This window comes from Micromys minutus (genome assembly GCF_963924665.1).
Source record: "Micromys minutus genome assembly, chromosome: 4".
Classification (NCBI taxonomy): Eukaryota; Metazoa; Chordata; class Mammalia; order Rodentia; family Muridae; genus Micromys; species Micromys minutus.
Genome location: NC_137973.1, coordinates 70763989 through 70784212, shown reverse-complemented (window position 1 = coordinate 70784212; position 20224 = coordinate 70763989). Strand labels below are relative to the sequence as shown.

The window sequence follows — 20224 nt, the reverse complement described above, 5'->3', positions numbered from 1 at the left end:
TGGGAAGAGCAGGATTAAAATAAGCACTGCATGAACGAAGTCAGCAATATGTATAGCATGCTTAACCAGCATCTTTATAAACCTGCACACCCATCTAGCTGCAACACAGATTATTCCTCAAGTTTCTGTGGCATAAATTGAAGTAACTCCATGAAAAATGCTTCATATAAAGTAAAGTAAGATCACACAATTTATCCCATCAGTGGCACATGAAATGGAATCTTAAATAATACAAGAGACAAGTGACTTTAAGATAACAGAAGCCTGCTTTGTCAAAGAATATATTATGCTGGCCAACTTTTTTGAAAGTTTACGTCATAGTCTATAAATGTAGTAAGTCATTTAATCCTCAGTGTCTCATAGGCAATTGTGATTGGTGTCTATATGCAGGTGAGGGCAGGCACAAGATAAGGCAAGACCTGTGATTGGGCAGTGCAAAAGATAGGCGTGGGTAGAGTTTTGGAAAAGCAGGGGAGGTAGAAGAGGAAAATGAAGAGAAGATGAAGGATGATCCACTCCTGTGTGGCTTTAAATATGTAACCAGTGAAGTGGCCACCATATATGATTTGGTCTATAGTTGTTGGAAAAATGTCATAAGAGGATCATCTTGGAAGCTAGAAGCTCTTGACTAATACTTAGCCAGCTACCCTTTGAAAACAGAGTGGCAGGCAGTCTTGGTATTTTAGGCCAGCCTGTTCTACAAAGAAACCTCATTTTGGGAAAGTGAAATAAAGGCTTTTGTTTAAAAAATATAGAAGTGTGTTTAAATTGTTTTTATAGTTAGGAGGAGAGAATATAGGTTTTGCCTGAGTCATGTGGGAAATTGTGCCTGCAGTTCACAACTAGTGCATAAAAAAATACAAGAGTATACTTCCTATATGTGGTTATTAGTGGAGGTTTGCTTTAAAGATGATATACTATGTTCTTTAGGAGGCTCCTATTCTCTAACATTGGCTCCATGGGAGTTTTGGGTTGATTTCCTGGCATTACATATTAGAGATGCCTAAGAATAGGCTCACACAGTGTTTTGGTTTACTTCATTTGTTTTGGATTGTTTTAATTTTCAAAATGGATGTGATTTTCAGTTCTGTGGTAATTTTATTGCTCTGGGAAAGAGGTCAAGCTAAGGGTCTTTCTGGTTATTGGCTAAAGGACATGCTATTTGGGGAGAAAGGTTTTGCCTTTGTGTTTTTAAAAATGGTGATTAGGCTCTGGACATTTTCGGGAGCTATATGGATCAAATTTGATAGAAGGAGACCTCCTGAAGAACTAGGTTCAAGAAACTAAAACAAAAATAATGGACAAAACTTTATCCTAACCAGTCTGTACACCCTAAACAGACTGATACAATCCATATGATAACATGATGATACTAACATTTTGTTTTGAAATTTATATATTACAGAATGTACAACTGTGGTGAGTCTCACTGTCAGACATGCTGAACTGGCCTGCTTGACCTTCTGATCTCAGGGACTCTCAGCCAGATCCAGTCAAGACAGACAACAGGGACTACACCAATCATTTGTGTGGACTTCTTAAGGCTTGGCTTACTCCCTCATCTTCCCCACACACTCCCTTCAAAATATCTTAATGACCATATTCAGCCTGAAGAAGATGTGAAGAGTCATCAACCCAATGTCCTGAAGTTTCAAGGAATAGAGGTGGTTATTCTAAGGTTGTCTTTCTGGGAAATTTAGAAATGGTCATAATTTTACAGGGAAGAATTAGCTAAAAATGCAGAGCCATAATCTCATTTAGTAAAATTTTTATTTTTGTTACTAAGTTGAAGTTATAATCTCTTACACTGATACAGAATTTATTTGATACAAATTTAAGGTTTTTATTGGTATGAATTTTTACTGATATATAATTAGAATTGATATTGTTACTCTCATATAGGCATTGTGCATATATAACATATTTAAGAATACAAGCTTTGACCAAGTACTATAACTGCTCTTATAAACCAATATGAAATGATAAAACATATGAGTTAAGGGCAAGGTAGCAATTACATGGCTCTAAGTTTACTGTTAGGGTATTTTCAATATATTTTAATAAGAAGAGTTAATGGACAACAGTCCAGATTACTTTACATAGATGTTTTTCAAAAAGTCAGAAATCCACTAAATGTGACAGTTAATGTTATCTGCTTCTAAAACCTCCCCTTTTGTGGACTGAAAAAGGAAATTGAGTATCTCTACTTCCAGGTGAAATAATACATTGTGGCTAGTTAGCCCCTGGCCAAATTTTGCCTATTTCTCCTAAAGACTAGTACTATTTTCTGAGAGGACACACTTTACATGTTGGGCCAGTTTGGTTCTGCTGAGACGGAATAAGCTAGTCTTTAATAATTCCTGTTTCACTAAAGTCTGTGAGGCTCCTATGACAGAAAGCCAAAGACTAACACAGAAGGCTCTTATGTGTTTCTAGCAGAAGACTTTATAAGTAGACAGTTGTCTCTACAACTTCTCTCAGTTCTGAAAGCTGTTAGGCTTCCTATATTTTTGGATATTCTCAGATTTCTGATGTGGTTGAAGAATAATTACAGTCTCATAGCCTACCCAGGCTACTTAACATTGATAATACATATTTAATTTGGATAGTTTTAAGATAGTATATAAGCTGTCCAGGACATACCATATGGATTTTAAGCCTTTCTTATGCTAGGATAGATAATAAAATATTCTATTCAGTTGACAAAAATGATGGACTGTGTGTTAGGTATATTTTATACTTTGTAAATTATAGAATGGTAATAGTTATGCTCAGCTTGCATTAGAGAGAAAAATACTGTTTTTGATTATAGAGAAAAGGTAAAATGTGGTTGATGTCTATATGCAGGTGAGGCCAGGCACAAAATAAGACAAGGCCTGTGATCAGGTGGTGAAAATAGAGGCACGACAGGCGGAGCTTTGGAAATTTAGGAGAGAAGGAAGATCAGGAGAAAGAAAGATGAAGGATGAGGAGAATGAACCATCTCCTTGTGACTTTAAATAGCCAACGGTAGCCATGAATATCCTATAAGGGATGGATTATTACAGGATAATTTGTCTTATCTAGCTGGGCAATTTATATTGATATCAATTGGTTCTGATTTTATTGTGTGGACATTTAGTGGAGTGAAAATTTACCTATATAAAACTGACTGATAAATTACAAGCTTCTAGACTTCGGATTTTTGTCGGGTTAGTGAGAATTGTGACAATAACCATAGAGGCTGGAGGCTGGGAATGTTAGCAGAATTCACAATAGAGGGTCGTGAGAGGGCAGCCACTTCTGGGGACCGACAGTAGCAGGAGGCAGTGTGGCATGTTGCATGGAGCCATTTACCATTGTTTAATATTTACCACTACAAGCAATTCAATTAAGAGATGAATCTGCTCTTTGCAAGGATAAAAATAACATACTGGTGATCTAAAAACTAAAAGTCTAAATTGTGAGATATTTTATATATTACATAATTTATCTGAGATTTAAAATATTTTCATGTTCTTTAATATACAGAACTCAAAAAATTTAAACTCCAGATAACCAAATAATTCTATTTAAATATAGGGTACAGAGCTAAATGAAGAATTCTAAACTGAGGAATACAAAATGCCTGAGAAGCACCTCAAGAAATGCTCAACCTCTTTCATCATCAGAAAAATGTAAATCAAACTACCCTGAGATTCCACCTCACACCAGTCAGAATGGCTAAAATCAAAAACCCAGGTAACAGCAGATACTAGCAAGAATGCAGTGGAACACTTCTCCACTGTTGGTGGGGTTGTAAGCTGGTACAACCACTCTGTAAATCAGTCTAGTGGTTCCTCAGAAAATTAGACATACTACTATCTGAGGACCCAGCTATACCATTCCTGGACATATACTCAAAAAATACTCCAACATATAACAAAGACACATGTTCCACTATGTTTATAGAAACCTTATTTATAGTATCCAGAAGCTGAAAAAACCCAGATGTTCTTCAACAGAAGAATGAATACAGAAATGTGGTACATTTACACAATAGAATACCACTCAGCTACTAAAAACAATGACTTTATAAAAGTCCTAAGTAAATGCATGTAACTAGAATCATCCTGAGTGAGGTAACCCTGTCACAAGAGAACAAATATAGTATGTATTCTCTGATAAGTGGATATTAGTCCAAATTCTCAGAATACCCAAAAAACAATTCAAAGACCTTATGAAGCTCAAAAAGAAAAAAGACCAAAATGTGGATGCTTCTGTCCTTCTTAGAAGGAAGAACAAAATACTCACGGGAGGAAATACAGGGACAAATAGAGGAGCAGGGACTGAAAAAAAAAATCATCCAGAGACTGCCTCACTGGGGGATCATCCCATAGGCAGCCAACAAATCCAGTAAGTATTGCTGATGCCAAGAAGTGCTTACTGGCAGGAGCCTGATATGGGGCCTCCTCAGAGGTTCTGCCAGAGCCATACAGATACAGCTGACCATGCTTGCAGCTAAGCATCATACTGAGCATGGGGACCCCAATGTAGGAGCCAAAGAAAGAACTAAAGTAGATGAAAAGGTTTGTAACCCATGGGAAGAACAACAATATCAACCAACCAAACCTTCCAAAGCTCCCAGGGACTAAAACACCAAACAGTGAGCACACATGGATAGACCCATATATGGATCCAGATACATATGTAGCACAGGATGGCAGTGTCTGACATCAATGGGAGGAGAGGCTTTGGTCCAGTGAAGGCTTGTTTTCCCAGTGCAGGGGAATGTCAAGGTGATAAAGTTGGAGTTGGTGGTTGGAAATAGCAGTATCTTCATGGAAGCAAGGGGATGGGTTATGGGCAAGGGGGAAAGGGCATAACATCTGAAATATAAATACAGAGAATATCCAATAAAGATTATAAAAAATAAAACTATCAAGTTATAAACCATATTAAAAGAACCTCCTTGAAACTCCTCCAGTTAGTAGATCCTGTCTGTTATGCAGCAACCAGTTCCTGAGGAAAGATTTTACCAGTGTCTATGCTGTCAGACCCTTCAAATTATTCATTCAATGACAATCAGCCACCTGGCAAACATTCACATTCATTTCCAGGGTGGATACTTCCAAAGAATGGTTTGTTTGGGGGATATGAAAACCAGTCTGCTCAACCTAGTAATGCATTGGGTATCCCATCTCAGATTCAGATTGCTCTGGAATAAAACGTGGCTGCCACAAATCCATCATGTCCAGATCACTCTAGTACAAAACAGGAATTCCACAGATCAAGCCTCACTTCTCACTTGGCTATTTCTCACTTCTTCAACATGGATTTCTCAATGCTGAATCTGAAGCATCTCCCTCCTCTTCCATGTTCAAGTGCATAGCTAAGGAAAGCAGGGTACAGCACGTTCATTCCTGGCCTTGTTCAGCTCACATTTTGCTGGTCACATTCGTGAGAGTTTATTGGTATAGCTCTGATGTTACTAGAAGAGATCATCTCACATCAAAAGTCCCTATCCTCAAGCTCCTAATTTTTTTGTATTCTTTCTTCTGTTGTGTTCTCTGAGCCTTAACTGTAGGAACGCTTTGTAAATTACTCACCGAGACTGAGCTCCATCGTGTGCCTTTTGATTGGTTTTGGTTTTCTGTAGTGGTCTCTGTGTATTGCAAAGAGAATTTCTCTTGACGACTGATGAAATCTACACATCCGTGTGCTCGGGTCAAATGTTCAGAGTGTTGTTACAGTCTGTGCTGTAAGTTAGTAGCTGTAAATTCTCCTGCAATAGCCATGATTTTACTACCAAGGTTTCTAGTACCAAGCAGTGTGGCCTTCTTTTTGGTTAGGTCGAAAGCACATTAGAGGATTATTGTCGACTGACAAGGTATGTGTGCCACTACAGCACCCTCTGTGCAAGGCTCCCACTGATGTGGTTCATAGGTACCGTAGCTGGGTAGGACTGTTGTTTGCTACCTTCTCAACCTTATACAAAACGAATACAGGGAAAACTTGGAACAGGTCATATGGCCTCCCCAGGGCTCAGTGCAAAACAATCAGTTCTAAAAACATGAATAAAATTAACATTATATGAAATCAATAAGTTATATTCAGAAAGAAGTATGTATATGTATACATATCACATATATTATATACAAATATACATATATAAATGCACGGAACCATACAATAACAATTAATTCAAAAAGGAGGCTATGGAATTGTAGGATAGCAAGGAGAGGTATATAGAAAACTTTAGAGAGAAGAAAGAAAAAGAGAAAAATTAAGACAAAGAAATAAGTAAATAAATAAATCACTTTAGTAGAGTGTAGCAAAAATTGTTGTAATTAATAGATAGTATTGGGCATTAGATTAAGTTCAAACTACTCAAATGAAGGAGTCAAAGGAAATGAGCACAAGTTTACTTTGAATAATGTTATGTATTGCTTAATAAAATTTTAAATGTTTCTTCTTCATGTACATATGTACTTTATTGCTATTATACAAAATGAGACATATTAATAAAATTAAAATAGGTGCAAAGAATAGAAAAACAGAAAAAAAAATTCTGGGATCAATTTTTAGTACTAGCTCACCTGTGCTTAGTTTCTATTTCCATTTCTGAGATTAGTTTATTGAATTACTATAATACTATATAGAGATTTTAGTCGACTATAAACTACTCACAATTCTTTTCAGTTCCCACATTCGTAGTTTTATATCTAATAACATGAGGACTTATTTCCCAAAGCTCTGAAGGAAAGAATGTTCTCTCTCTCTCTCTCTCTCTCTCTCTCTCTCTCTCTCTCTCTGTCTGTCTCTCTGTCTGTCTCTCTGTCTCTGTCTCTGTCTCTGTCTCTCTCTCTGTCTGTCTGTCTCTCTGTCTCTGTCTCTGTCTCTGTCTCTCTGTCTCTCTCTCTCTCTCTCTCTTTCTTCAGGATTCAGGTGGACAAACAGCAATCTTTAGTGCTTAACCTTAGCTTCATCATGGTCATCTTTGCCTTTGTTGTCATATGGTGGTCCCTGTGCATATTCCCATATCCAGAACTGCACTTTTTAAAGAACACACTAAACTGAGTTTAGCTACATTCTGATTATAAGCATTTTCCCCTAAACAGGTTTCCTGATGATAAATTTTTCCAACACCTACTTGCTAACTCAATAGAGTTTGTGCTCATTGGTAGGGATCCAGAGACTCTATTTTCTCAAAAATTTTAGCTGTCAGAGTTAAGCTATAATTTCACAAATCTCAAAGTTCATGTTATTACTGGGGTAATTTTAAAGATACTATTTCCTTATGTCTCATATAAACCATATAAACTACTTTATACAAGATCTTTTTTAGAAAATTCAGACAATTCTTTATATTTAAAATATATTTTACAGTTTACAGCATCCTTAAAACTGTTCTTTAAAAAACTGAAGCTTCACATTTTTGTAGAAAGAGTTATATTGACTTCCAAATTATTTTTATAACATATTATGTGACATGTAAAGCTATTGAACCTCTATGATGGGGAACTGCTCATGACATATATGATGGAGAACTGCTGATGACATTATCTATGATGGGGAACTGATGATGACTTCTATGATGGAGAAGTTCTGATGACATCTATGATGGAGAACTGCTGATGACATCATCTATGATGGAGAACTCTGATGACATCATCTATGATGGAGAACTGCTGATGACATCATATGATGGGGAACTGATGATGACATCTATGATGGAGAACTGCTGATGACATTATCTATGATGGGGAACTGATGATGACATCTATGATGAAGAAGTGCTGATGGCATCTATGATGGTAAACTGCTGATGACTGTGCTGAATGGGATATCCTGCCCTTAAAACGCATATACAGGCTATTAAGCAATTTGCTTAGGATTCTGTGATTAGAACCAGCGGTCAAAGTCTTCTTTCCAGTGCTTTTAAGTTTTGAGATTATTTTCTAAAACTCATTTTAGTTCAAAGTATTCAATTCAATACAAGAGTACTTATTCATTGTTTTCTTGTTTTCTTATTTTAACCATTAGTGTTTCATCTTAGATACATTAATGAGGATGCTTTGCAACAGACTGTTTTGAATTAGGATTGGAAAATTTCCAAAGTACTTGAATTTTTTGGAATTACATTGATTTTCAAATACTTGGGTAACTCATTTACTATCTATTTAATTTCTGTAGCCTTTTATCAAATCTCAAAGTGTCAATAATTCTTCTAAAATATGAACAATGACTTAAATTGTTCTCTGTGACTATTTTTTCCCAAAATAGTATTTAGAGCAAGCTTTTGAGACTTAATATGTAGGCATACAGTATGGATGTGATGAACGTTAATCTGACAGAGCAGGAGTCAAAGTAACACAAGAGAACACAATTTTAGACTGGAGAAGGGAGAACACTGTAAATCAGCAAAGTGCCTGAAACCTAATAGTAAGGAGAGACAGACAAACAATGTAAAGGGAAAACAAGCTAGCTAGCTAGCTAGCTAGCTAACTAACTAACTAACTAACTAACTAACTAATTAACTAACTAACTAACTAACAAAAGAACTGCAACAAATTCCAACCATGATCCCAGGGTCCAGTGGTATCTTCCCTAATTTTGCCAGGGTCAAAAAAAAAAAAAAAAAAAACCCAAGTTGAACAGTATAACAGTATCATAAACCCACAATGAGGACAGAAACTTAATTGCTAGAGAATAACATTGTCCACAATGCTTACATTGTGGGGATGCCTAGTGAGTTTCCTATCTGCTTTGCTACCTAGGAACCTACTTTATCTACTTTTTTTTTCATCCTATAAAAGCCAGACAAGTGCACAGGGTTTCTGCATTGCCATCTATCTTTTGGTGCTAGCAGCTGGGCCCTGATGGAAACTGAATCATGTTTAGCATCAGCTTTGTTAAGTATCTTGTAGCTTTATGTCCAGCAGGTTTCATAGCCACAAACTTAAGTCCTTTCCACACTTGCTCCTTCTGTAGTTCCAGAGATGTAGCTGCTGGTGCGAGGGGCAACATGTGATTCATTGTGAAGGTCCTGGATAAAATGTCCTTTACATGTTTGGGTTCAGTAATCATTCATGCTTGCATTATAACATTTGGCATTACTGATAGTCTTCTCAAAGGACTTGGGAATAGAGAATATTTCTATACATTGAAACTTTAGTAGGTATTGGACACAACCAAATGTCATCAAATATTCTTTCATTGAAACTGGGGATGTACATGTGTGGAACCCCAACCCCATATCAATGGCAAAATTTATGACTAACTTCATTTCCTTCTGTATTCTCTATAAATGATACACTAACACTAAACAAAAATGAAAAAAATAATATCAAAGACAGTTACATTTTCACTATTTCAAAGCTGAAGCACCCATTTCATTGATGTCCTATACCCACTAACAGCCAAACTCTTCTCCCACAAAGGCTACTGGAAAAAAAGTAATGGCCGGCAGAGCATAAGATGTTACCACTGGCACAAGGAAGCACATGTGAAAGAAAATGGCTTCTCTAAAGGGAAACAACAGTAATTTTCCAGCAGTAGATTCCAAATTGAAATATCCAAAAAGTATTCAAATGAAAGATTCTAAGGAAGCATTCTTGAGATGCCAAGGGGCAGATAGGCAATACAAATACATTTCAAAAATAGCGTGGAATATGAATCCAAAATTCAACAAAGATATGTATGTATTTTGTGATGCCAGAACTTTGGAGTCAAGTTTGCAATCAATGTAATAACATTTGTTCTTGTCTTGCACAGCAGACTAGAACAAAGAAGAACATTGCAGAACCTGACAAGTGTTTTGAGATATTCTGGCCAGATAAAACAAAAGAAGAAAAGAAAGGAAGAGAAGGGATGAGATGTGGTGAGATTTAAAAGATGAAAAACAAAAACACCCCCCCCAAAAAAAACAAACCTAAAAACAAAATGAAACAAAATTCAAGACATATGAAATGGAATACCAGTAACTTAATATTCCCATTACCATAATTTCCAAAGGTTAAGAAAACAGGAATTAAAAATTCATATGAAAAGGAGACTGGTGACTGTAGAAAGTCTCAGACCTATGAATATCTATAAAAAAGCAGTTCAAAGGAACAAAACGAAGTAAACTTACCCCAAATTGATAATCTTTGATTCATGCTGTGCTCAAAATGATAAGATAAAATAGAATAAAAAAATATGAAGAGCCCTGTGTAAAGCCACATGCAATGAAATTTCCATCAGACTTCCGGCACAGTTCTCAACAGATAGCCCACAGGTCAGCATCTAGTGCCTGAGATCCCACCAGCCATGGCCACAGCACTCGGCAAAACCAGCCTTCAAAGTGGAAATCACCTCACACCAGTTAGAATGGCTAAGATCGAAAACACAGGTGAGATGCTGGCAAGGATGTAAAGAAAGAGAAACATTCCTCCATTGTTGGTGGGATTGCAAGCCACAACTTTGGAAATCAGGCTGACAGTTCCTCAAGAAATTGGACATAGCACTCTAAGGACCCAGTTATACCACTCCTGGGCATATACCCAAAAGGTGCTCCCACATATAACAAAAACACATGCTCCACTGTGTTTATAGCAGCTTTATTTATAATAGCCAGAAGCTGGAAAGAACCCAGATGTCCTTCAGCAGAGGGATGGATGTAGAAATTGTGGTGCATCTGCACAATGAAGTTACTACTCAGGTATTAAAAACAATGACTTCACGAAATTCTTAGGCAAATAAATGGAACTAGAAAATACAATATCCAATAAAAATATTGAAGTCAAAAATAATCTTTCAAATAAACATAAATTTAGAAAATTCATGAAGACCAATCAACTATATCTGAAATACTTATTGAGTACTAGGAATCAAAGGTAATAATCACTATTATAAAGCACATGTTGCAACATGTGCAGAATTACCATAAACCAACTCATATTTTCATTTCCTGCTCCAGGAAAACAAATGAATATACATATCCCAAACAATAAGCCATGAAAAAGAGTTTGTGACAACTTACTTACTTTTCCTTGTTTTTGTATTTGCACATAAAATAAACACAAAGCTAGACATAGTGAATAGTCTTTTAGGATTCTTTTAATTTTATAGTTTTTGAATTTTGGGGAAATGAAGCATAAGAAAATTAGGAGGAGGGTAGGACATACACACAATGCCAGTGCTTGCTTTTCTATAACATGCTTGGTGTTCAGAGCATTTTTGCAATCTCTGGTGAGAGACAGCAGATTCTAAAGTTAAAAAAAAACAAAACTATTGGTTTGCTGTGAGTATCTACATCTGTATTAGTCAGATGATGGCAGAATCTCTCAGAGGATATCTCTCAGAGGATAACTATACCAGGCTCCTATCAACAAGCCTTTCTTGACATAAGCAATAGTGTTGAGGTTTGGTATCGGCATTTTGGATGGATCCCAAGACGGGGCTGTCTCGGAATGACCTTTACTTCAGTCTATGCTCCATTTTGGCCCTGTGTTTCCTTTAGGCATGAACATTTCTGGGTGAAAATTTTTGACATGAGTGTGGGGCCCCATCCCAAAACTGGGGGAATAGATCTATCTACGGTGGGTGGTCTCTACAGGTTTTATCTCCCCTTTGTTGGCTATTTCCACTAATGCCATCTTCATTTCGTCCTGAGAACCTCTTGGCTTCTGGGCATCTGGCACTTTCTAGTGGTTTCCTCCCCCATTCCCTACCCCAAAACTGCTACATATTTCTATTTGAATTTCTGACCCGCTGGACGTTACTCCTTTTGCTTCCCATACTTGATCCTGCCCCACTTTTTCTCTCCTTATCCCCTTTCTGTTCCAGGTTCCTCCTTCCCTCTATAGCCTGAGGAAGCACCCTCTTAGAGATAGGGGGATGAAATAGAGGGATTCTGCAAAGGGGAGACTAGAAAGGGGGACAACATTTGAACTGTTAATAACTAAAGTACCAATAAAAAAGAATTTCTGCCTCCAAAAAAATTTAAAAAATGAAGAAAGAAAGAAAGAAAGAAAGAAAGAAAGAAAGAAAGGAAGGAAGGAAGGAAGGAGGGAAGGAAGGAAGGAAAGAAGGAAGGAAGAAAGAAAAAAAGAAAGAAAAGCTATCATCAGATGTCTTTTTTAACTTCATATTTCGTTTGGAGGCACCAAAAGCATGTGTTTACAAAGAATGCAATGGGAAATATGTATATGTATATTTATTAATATGTATCTTCTGTAATGGAGAAATTTGATAGAGAAATAGAACCAAATGTGCTATACCAACAGACTTCCCTGTCTGTAGAATTAGGATGGACACTATGTTCTTTGAGCAGCAGATGAAGGATGTCATCACAAAGGAAGTACAACTCTGAGAGACCACTGCCCGTTTACCTTAGGTTATGCGATGTTATCTTTGGGAAGTATCTGTGAGGAAAGAAAAGTAGTTTAAGTTGTGTCTCTATTGTATCTATGTTTACCTGAGCCAAAATAGGTTTTCTGATTGCTTCTTATTTTATCAAACAAGGAGCCAGTGTAAAGAGTTCAGCCCAACATCCTAATTATGGAATACATTTTAAAATGTGCTTACTTATTGGAGAGGGAGCAGCTTCATGGAGGCAATGGAAGGGGGAGGGGAGGTGGGATTAGGGGAAAGGGGATAACATCTTAAATGTAAATACAGAGAATATCCAATAAAAAAGAAATATAATAAGAAAAAAAAACAATTAGCTAAGGATCTTCAGTAGACCCCCCTCCCCCCCATGAACATGCCGTTTGGATTGTACAAATGGTCTCCTGGAGACTGGAGTTTCATAAAAATGAATGTTACTGTGTGATTTGTACCTGCAACTGTGTGGATGTCACAAGAATAGCATATCTAAGAAGAATGCTAGGGAGAGTCAAAAGGGAAGACCAGCACCCACTCTTAATTCCTTTACAGTAAAACTTAACACACTGGTTTTTAGGAGGGACTAATGGTCTGGGAGCAGAGTTCTTCCAGGTGCTACAGCAACAATGAGCACAGTGCAGTTACTTATATAATGTGCTAGCAGTGTGTAAGAAGCTGTACTAGGATTCATCTATGGAGAATGCTAGCCTTTTTCTAAGCCTGGTGTCTGTGAGATTATACATAACAAGCAGTGCTTTGATACCTCCTATGGCAAGGAACTCTTGAATACATATAACTTGGTTCAGGGAAAACTGGGACAATGAGGATTTGTTCAGGTTCTATCCATCTTACCATCTGGTGTGACTTTCCAAACCAAGAGGTGGTTGTTTTCTAATTTTCAGCCACAGGACACTGCTCTGGTGTCTTGCTCTCTCCCCTATTACACACATTGGTTTGGATTGAGTGTCAGCATTTGGACATATTAGCTTATTTATCTCCTTGAGAGTTAGTTTAGTAGCTCTCTAATTATGTCATAATTAAGCATGTGCCCTTCTTTTTCCCAGAAATGTAATTAAAAATGGAGAGTCCAAGTGGTATCATATTTACTGGACTGCAAAATACTCCTACATGGAAATCTGGTAGATTTTTCTGAGGATTTGCACTGACAACAGTAATCAAGTCTAAACACGAAGAGGATAGTCTGGGGTCCTCTTGTTCATCTGTAACAGTGAATTTAACTAATGAGTAGAAATGTAAACTTAATACATCCTTGCAGAATACTGGAAGACTGTAAGTCTCTTTTTCTCAGTTTTAAATGTGCATTAAAGATACTAGGTTTTGGGAATAGTTGATACATAAAAAACACTAAAGTATTATGATAATAGGAAATTTTAGATATGGCAATGAGCAATATATTATAAAGTATGTATCTGAAAAATCATATTGCTAAGAACTTTTTTTTACCTCTGAATACACATCAAGGGAAGAGGCCAGAGAAATAGCCAGAAGAACCAGGAACCTGTAGAGAAAGATGAGGAGCATGTAACCCAAGCAAGCCTCCTGCTCCCTGTGAGTGAGCAAACGGGCAATGCTGAAGAGATAAGGAATCACTCTAAGAGGCTCCATCCAGCATCTGACTCAGACAGACATAGACCCCCACACAGAAACAGTGCATGAAGCTTGGGGACTCTTATGGAAGAATAGGAGGAAGGTTTTTGGCCCTGAAGGGAATAGAAACTCCACAGGAAGACCAACAGAGTCAACTAACCTGGACCCCTGGGACTCTCAGAGACTGAACCACCAATCAAAGAACATACATGGGATAGACCTAGGCCTTCCCTCACATGGACATATGTAGGAGATGTGCAGCTTGACTGTCATGTGGGTCCTGAACAACTGGAGCAGGGCTAACAAAAAGCTGCTGCCTGTATGTAGGATATATTTTTCTAGTCAGGCTGCCTTGTCTGGTCTCAGTGTAAGAAGATATGTCTAGCCTAGAAGAGACTCCCTATGCCAGGGCTGGGTGGGGAGGATACCCAGGGAGGCACCCACCCACTCAGTGAAAAATTGGAGGGGGAGGGGAAGGATAGTGTGAGATGACCTATAGGGGGGCGGTGAGCAGACTGTAAGGTGAACAAGAAAAATAAATTAACTAGTTTTAAAAGAGAGAGAAAGAGATCAGTCACAAAGTGGGTAAGAGTCTCAGCTAGTATTCTTGGGGTCCTAGAGGCAGAGCCTACAAAGAAGTGAAGAACAAGTGCGAATCCTGCATAGATATTTGTCAATACCCACGTGCATGTGGTCAATATACCAAAAAGTAGCATTAAACTGACAGCTGATGATCTCAGCACAGCGTATAATCATTGCACAAGGAGGAGGAAACCGATCAAAGAGAGACGCATGGTGAACCACAGACCGCCCAGGAAGTGACAGAGGGTTAGTGCCTGAGAGGTAAGTGATGAGACTCCTGACAGTGTGAAAACCATATTCTAAAGAAGCTGGTATCAGCCACGAGCACATTCTTGTACAGGGGTCTCTGCATTGGAGGAACGTGTCATCAGAACGTCAACCATGTGGTAAGTTTCCATAAGCAACTTTGATTTGAGAAAACTATTAGCCATTTTGTCAGATATGACGAAGAGACAGAAAACAGAAGGTAGACAGATCCTGTAAGCAGAGCCAAGACTCAGTTGGAGTCAGGCTGCTTTCTATGGTTTAAACATTGTGGAGATGAAATGCTCATATGCCAACAAGACAAAGCTTATATATAGTAGTCAAAGGGACGTTTTGGAGTTGAAAAAAACAATTTAAATGAAGAACACAGTAGATGTACTTAGCTTCAAGTTAGATGATGGAAGGTTGACAAGCTACAGGAAGTTCGTAACAAAACAGAATAAAATGTAAATAAAATAGTTATAATGCTTATGAGAGCATATGGGATTCATTAAACATAAGACAAAAATGCTTGTCACCAGATGATGAAGTTATGGAGAGGAAAGATATAGAACAGCAATATGTGAAAATAATACAGGCTATAATTTTATGACTAATAAAAAACCCACCAAATTACATAATGCCAAATATTAGAAAACACCAAAGAACATTGAGTCTGTGTGTGGGCTGTTTTTTTTTTTTTTTTTTTTTTTTTTTTTTTTTTTTTTCTGATGCTCTGAAAGCAGATAAAAGACAAAATCTTCAAAGCGAAAACAGCTCATTAGGGGAAAAGGAGAAAGATACTGGCAATTTTGATATGCGGAAAGAAAATATTTTTCAAGCTAGACATTTTTTAATTTAGCAAAATCAATTTTCAAAAATTAAAATGAAACAAGGACACTACTTATGTGGTCACTCATCTAAAATGTGGATATTCCAATCTAGATCATCACTGACCGATAGAATGATAATTTTGGCCACAGATACTTTTATACTTTACAATTACTGCAAAAAAGTGAAGAAATAAAAAGCAATATTTTATTTAGCTTAAAATATCTGAAATATTTTCCAGCACACACCATAAAATACCATTTCACAGATATTCTTAACCTTTACAAATACAAATATCAGAATTATTTATATTTGATCTCAGTGATACTAATAAAAAATTTGATTTGTTCCTCTAATAGCCTGAGATGTATCTGAATTTGTATGTTTAGATGTTTATTATTTTGATAAATAACCTGTTTGTTTAGATTTGAGTTCTGCAATAATTAACATAAAAATACTCAAGCCCTGAATAATATAACCACTGAAATGGGAAAGAATCTTTAGATACAGCACCATTGCTGTTTATGTCCTATCCTACATTACAGAATAAGTAATTAAAGCCCAAGGTATTATCACACTCATTATGAGGAACTCAGTGGTTGGCCTAGAGCTAGTAAGCTACCTGATAATGCTTTATAAGAGAATACCTATTGTTTGTCTAAATGTACACAGAGGTGCAATTTATCCAGAAGATAATCACTCTGCTACATCATACAATCGCAAAATATCTGGCTCAAGCATAATATGAATTTATTACAATTTATTATAATTGAATTTGTTTTTATGTATTGGAAAACTAGTTAATTAAGAGTCTATAACTTAATCACATTATGGTAACTCCCCTGTCTTGCCATTAAAAACAAAAAGAAAAAAAGAGTATTAAAATCAGATTAACAGTCTAATGTAGAAGCATGAAGCTGATTTTCCCTTATAATCTCTTAATGACTGCTTGGCAACATAAACCAGGCTAATCACGATGAGGAAGTCAAGGATCTGATCAAGACATCTATACCACAGTGAAAGTAAAGGTTACATACATGTCTCTTCATGACTCTGTATGCTCAGCATACTTACCAGTTAGAATACTGTAATTTCTCTCTTCGGTATTTTTGTCTGGCTTTTTGTGATAGACAACCAGTATTTTCTCTATTAGGAGAGGATGAACACGGCAGAGTGACATTGTACGTTCTCTTCAGAAGAGAGTGTCTTAAAAATGGACTGAGCTGTGAGAAAAAGAGAACAACTTATTTTAATTATATCAGAAATATGCCTTAAATGGTTAATTTTAGATAAAGGAACAACTATATCATTGATACAAATTAACTTACTACATCATTCATTAATACACTACAATTGGATTAATATCTATAAATGCACTTTAATATGTAAAAAGGTTATTAGTCATGATCTTAACTATACTATACTTACTTAGTACTCTTGCAAAAATTTTGAGTATATTATATTTATACTTTATATAATACACTATAATCATAGTATATATAAATATATAGTATATATTATAAATATGCTGTAATTACAATATATAATATATACAGTGTATGTATTTATATATGTGTGTATATATATATTATAAAACTATTTCAGTATTATTAACATAAGCTAGCAAGATATAGGCTATTTACCTTGCATAGGCAATATATTAATAAAGACACTGAGAAGAAAAAGTTTGAAGCATCTTTACAAATGACTAAATAGTAAAATCAATACAATGTTCACTCACTCACTATTATATATGCGTCTTTTTTGGAGACATTTCTAAAATCGGGATAATGGAGTCCTACATTGGAATGGCAAAATGCTAGTCCTAATTGTGCTGGGATACTGCTTCCAGAATTAAATATAATAGTGTATGTGAGCTGAGCAAACCTAACACGAGAGGGTAACATAGTCCTTGCAACGCATCCTTTCCAACTTAGACAGCCCTCCCAGTGCACACCATGGAGTAGGATTTATGGAAGAGCTGGAAACTGAGAAGAGGAGTTTAAGAAAACAAGTTAAGAATTCTGCATTCTAGGGCTTATAGTTTCCCACATGAGGTTGAATGTGGTAAGGCAACAGTTATAGGCTTAAAAACAGCTTCAAATAGGAGGAAAATGAGCAATTAGCAGAGTGTCTTCCAGAAGATTGTCCCTTATTTATGAGCTTTAACTTCCTCATGTTTGAAATGAAGTCAAAGCTGTTATGCTATATATTACTTTGTATTTGATAGACAAATTAACACAGTTAGTCACTATGAACAAATCTTTTATCAATTCCCTCCTGTCTTCCATGCTTCTTCTGTATAACTATACCACTCTGTAAGGGCTCTGGCTACTTATTCTACAGCAGGTTCTCAACTTTCCTAATGTTGCAACCCTTTTGTATTAACCCCAATTATAAAAACTATATTTGTTGCTACTTCATACCTCTAATTTTGCTACAAACTGTACTTCACATATTTGTGTTCTCTTATGGTTTTAGGCAACCCTGTGTAGAGATTGTTCAACTCCCAGAGATGTCAAGACTGAAAGGTTGAGAATCCCTGCTCAAGAGGGGTTTTCCCCTATCTAAGGGTTAATCCTAAATAAAGCCTCTGCTGTATTTGAAGCTCATAGTCTCTTGTGTGTTACTCCTCCTGCCAACCTTACACACAGGAAAATAGGATTAGAGCAATCATACTCTAAATCTGAAATACCAGGATGTCACTGATTTGCCAAATATCTCAGCCTCTCTCTCCCATATGTCCCTTCTTCCCTCTGTTCACCTCTCCCTTTCTCCATCACCCATCTGTCTCTCTTTCCTCCCTTTCCCTTCCCCCTTCTCCATCCCCTACCTACCGTACTCTGTGTGTGTAACTTGGGGTCACAGTAAACTGAACAGAGGAGCATAGAATTAATCCAAACCACCATTTCCTATTCCTAACCCTAACTTCCAAGCAAAAGCACTGACTTCAGAAGGTTGAAAGTCTGTCATTTCTAGGAAATGAGGAAGTGAGGGAGAAAAGTTAGGAGACAAAGGCTAAAAAAAAAAATGTTGTGAGGTTCCAAGTGTCCTTACTGACTAAATACTCAGTATGATCTTTGAAGTTAATATGACGATTTTAGTTTCTAGCAGGCTTAGCACAAAGCTGAGTTACTAGCAGATATGAGTTTGGGTGCAAAACTGTAGAAACACAGTGGGTATGTTAAAGTTTTATCTACATCAGAAAAAAAGAAATGACCAGTTTACTGAGGCCACTGGGGCACAGAATCTTCTGAGGCCCTTCCCTAAAGGCTCCTCATGCTAAAGATTTCAGATATGAGAGGTCTCCTTTACAAAGACGTACAAAGAGAGCACCGCACATGAGAGAAAAACATAGCTCTATTCTACCGAAGGCAGGAAACACTCATTGTGCAAACACAGTGGTGAATGAAATAGAAATGTAGCTTTAATCATAAGCATTTTGCATCATATGACAGAGCTATGTCAAGCACCCTTAAAGTGGGTATATCAAAATTAAAATACCTAAGTATTCTAAAAGTATAATCATAAAACATTAGTGGTTGCTTTGTGTAGGATTTATTTCAGAAAACCATCAAGATCATAAAAAACTAGGTAACTGCTTCAAATAATGAGACAGTGAGGTCCTAAAGTCTAGGAAGAGCTCTATACAACGGTGTTTACATCTACTAAAACCAGGAAATAAAACATTGCCTTAATTACTTCACTGCATTAAAGTGTGTGTCTCCAAACCATGCAGCATCAAAGGATATGTAGACTACAGAACTTGAACTCACTAGAAAGCTGAACCAACCAAAGAGTAAAGCACAGCAGAATAATCCTGGAACACAGCCAACACCACCAGCCACCCAATGCTGGACAAAGGAGCAAAGCAATACAGTGGGGAAGTGAGTCCATGGCGTTGAACCACCAGGAAGCCAGAGAGAAACAGCATCAGGGATGCCCCAGGGTGCAGCTGCCCTGATAACCAAGCCATCAATGATTTGACACAGAGAGGATAAACTGAAGTGATGTGAAAGACCACACCTAATTTCAAGTTCTAAACCACTGAGAAGACATCGAATTCACAACTCTGTTCTTCCTAACTCACATGCAAGTGGGAGAATTAGGAAGCCTGCCGCCCTTATTAGAGACTGGAGACCAGTCATTTTGCAATTCCATCATTTTATGCTTGAAGATAGCACGGCATATGATGTAGACCTCTTCTATATTTGAGCTTCAGCAACACATACACAGACTGTGGCTTTTATAACGTAAAAGTCTCTGAAAGTACATTTCTGCAGCAAAGAGGAGCCCAATGTCCACGTAAGAGTTTTATATTATGCACCATATCGCTTGCAAAACTGATTTAAAATTAATCTAAACTGAGAACACTTTACACGTTTTGTTTCCTTAAATGATGACGAATGTCCTTGAATCATGAATTCCAGTTGAGGGACAACTTTTAAAAGCTATGTTTCTGTCTCAAACACTTAATGAAATATATTAAAACATGTTCTAATTTTCGATTACTTATGGCTTTCATTAAGGTTATGAATAATATGGTACATGTGCACTATGTGCCATAAAATATATTCCCTAAATCAATTTTGTCACAAGGTGTTATTACCACATATTTATTCATATGCTTGCT

General features: G+C 36.8%; 1 protein-coding gene across 1 annotated transcript in view; it reads right to left on the bottom strand.

The window, feature by feature from the left end:
• Positions 1 to 16661: 16661 nt before the first annotated feature.
• Positions 16662 to 20224, bottom strand: part of STPG2 (sperm tail PG-rich repeat containing 2) — a gene marked incomplete at both ends in the record, with an annotated part of 424307 nt that continues 420744 nt past the window's right edge. The window contains one exon of the mRNA XM_080916047.1: positions 16662 to 16814. Coding sequence (XP_080772173.1) covers positions 16662 to 16814 — 153 coding nt within the window. The remainder of the gene's footprint in view (positions 16815 to 20224) is intronic.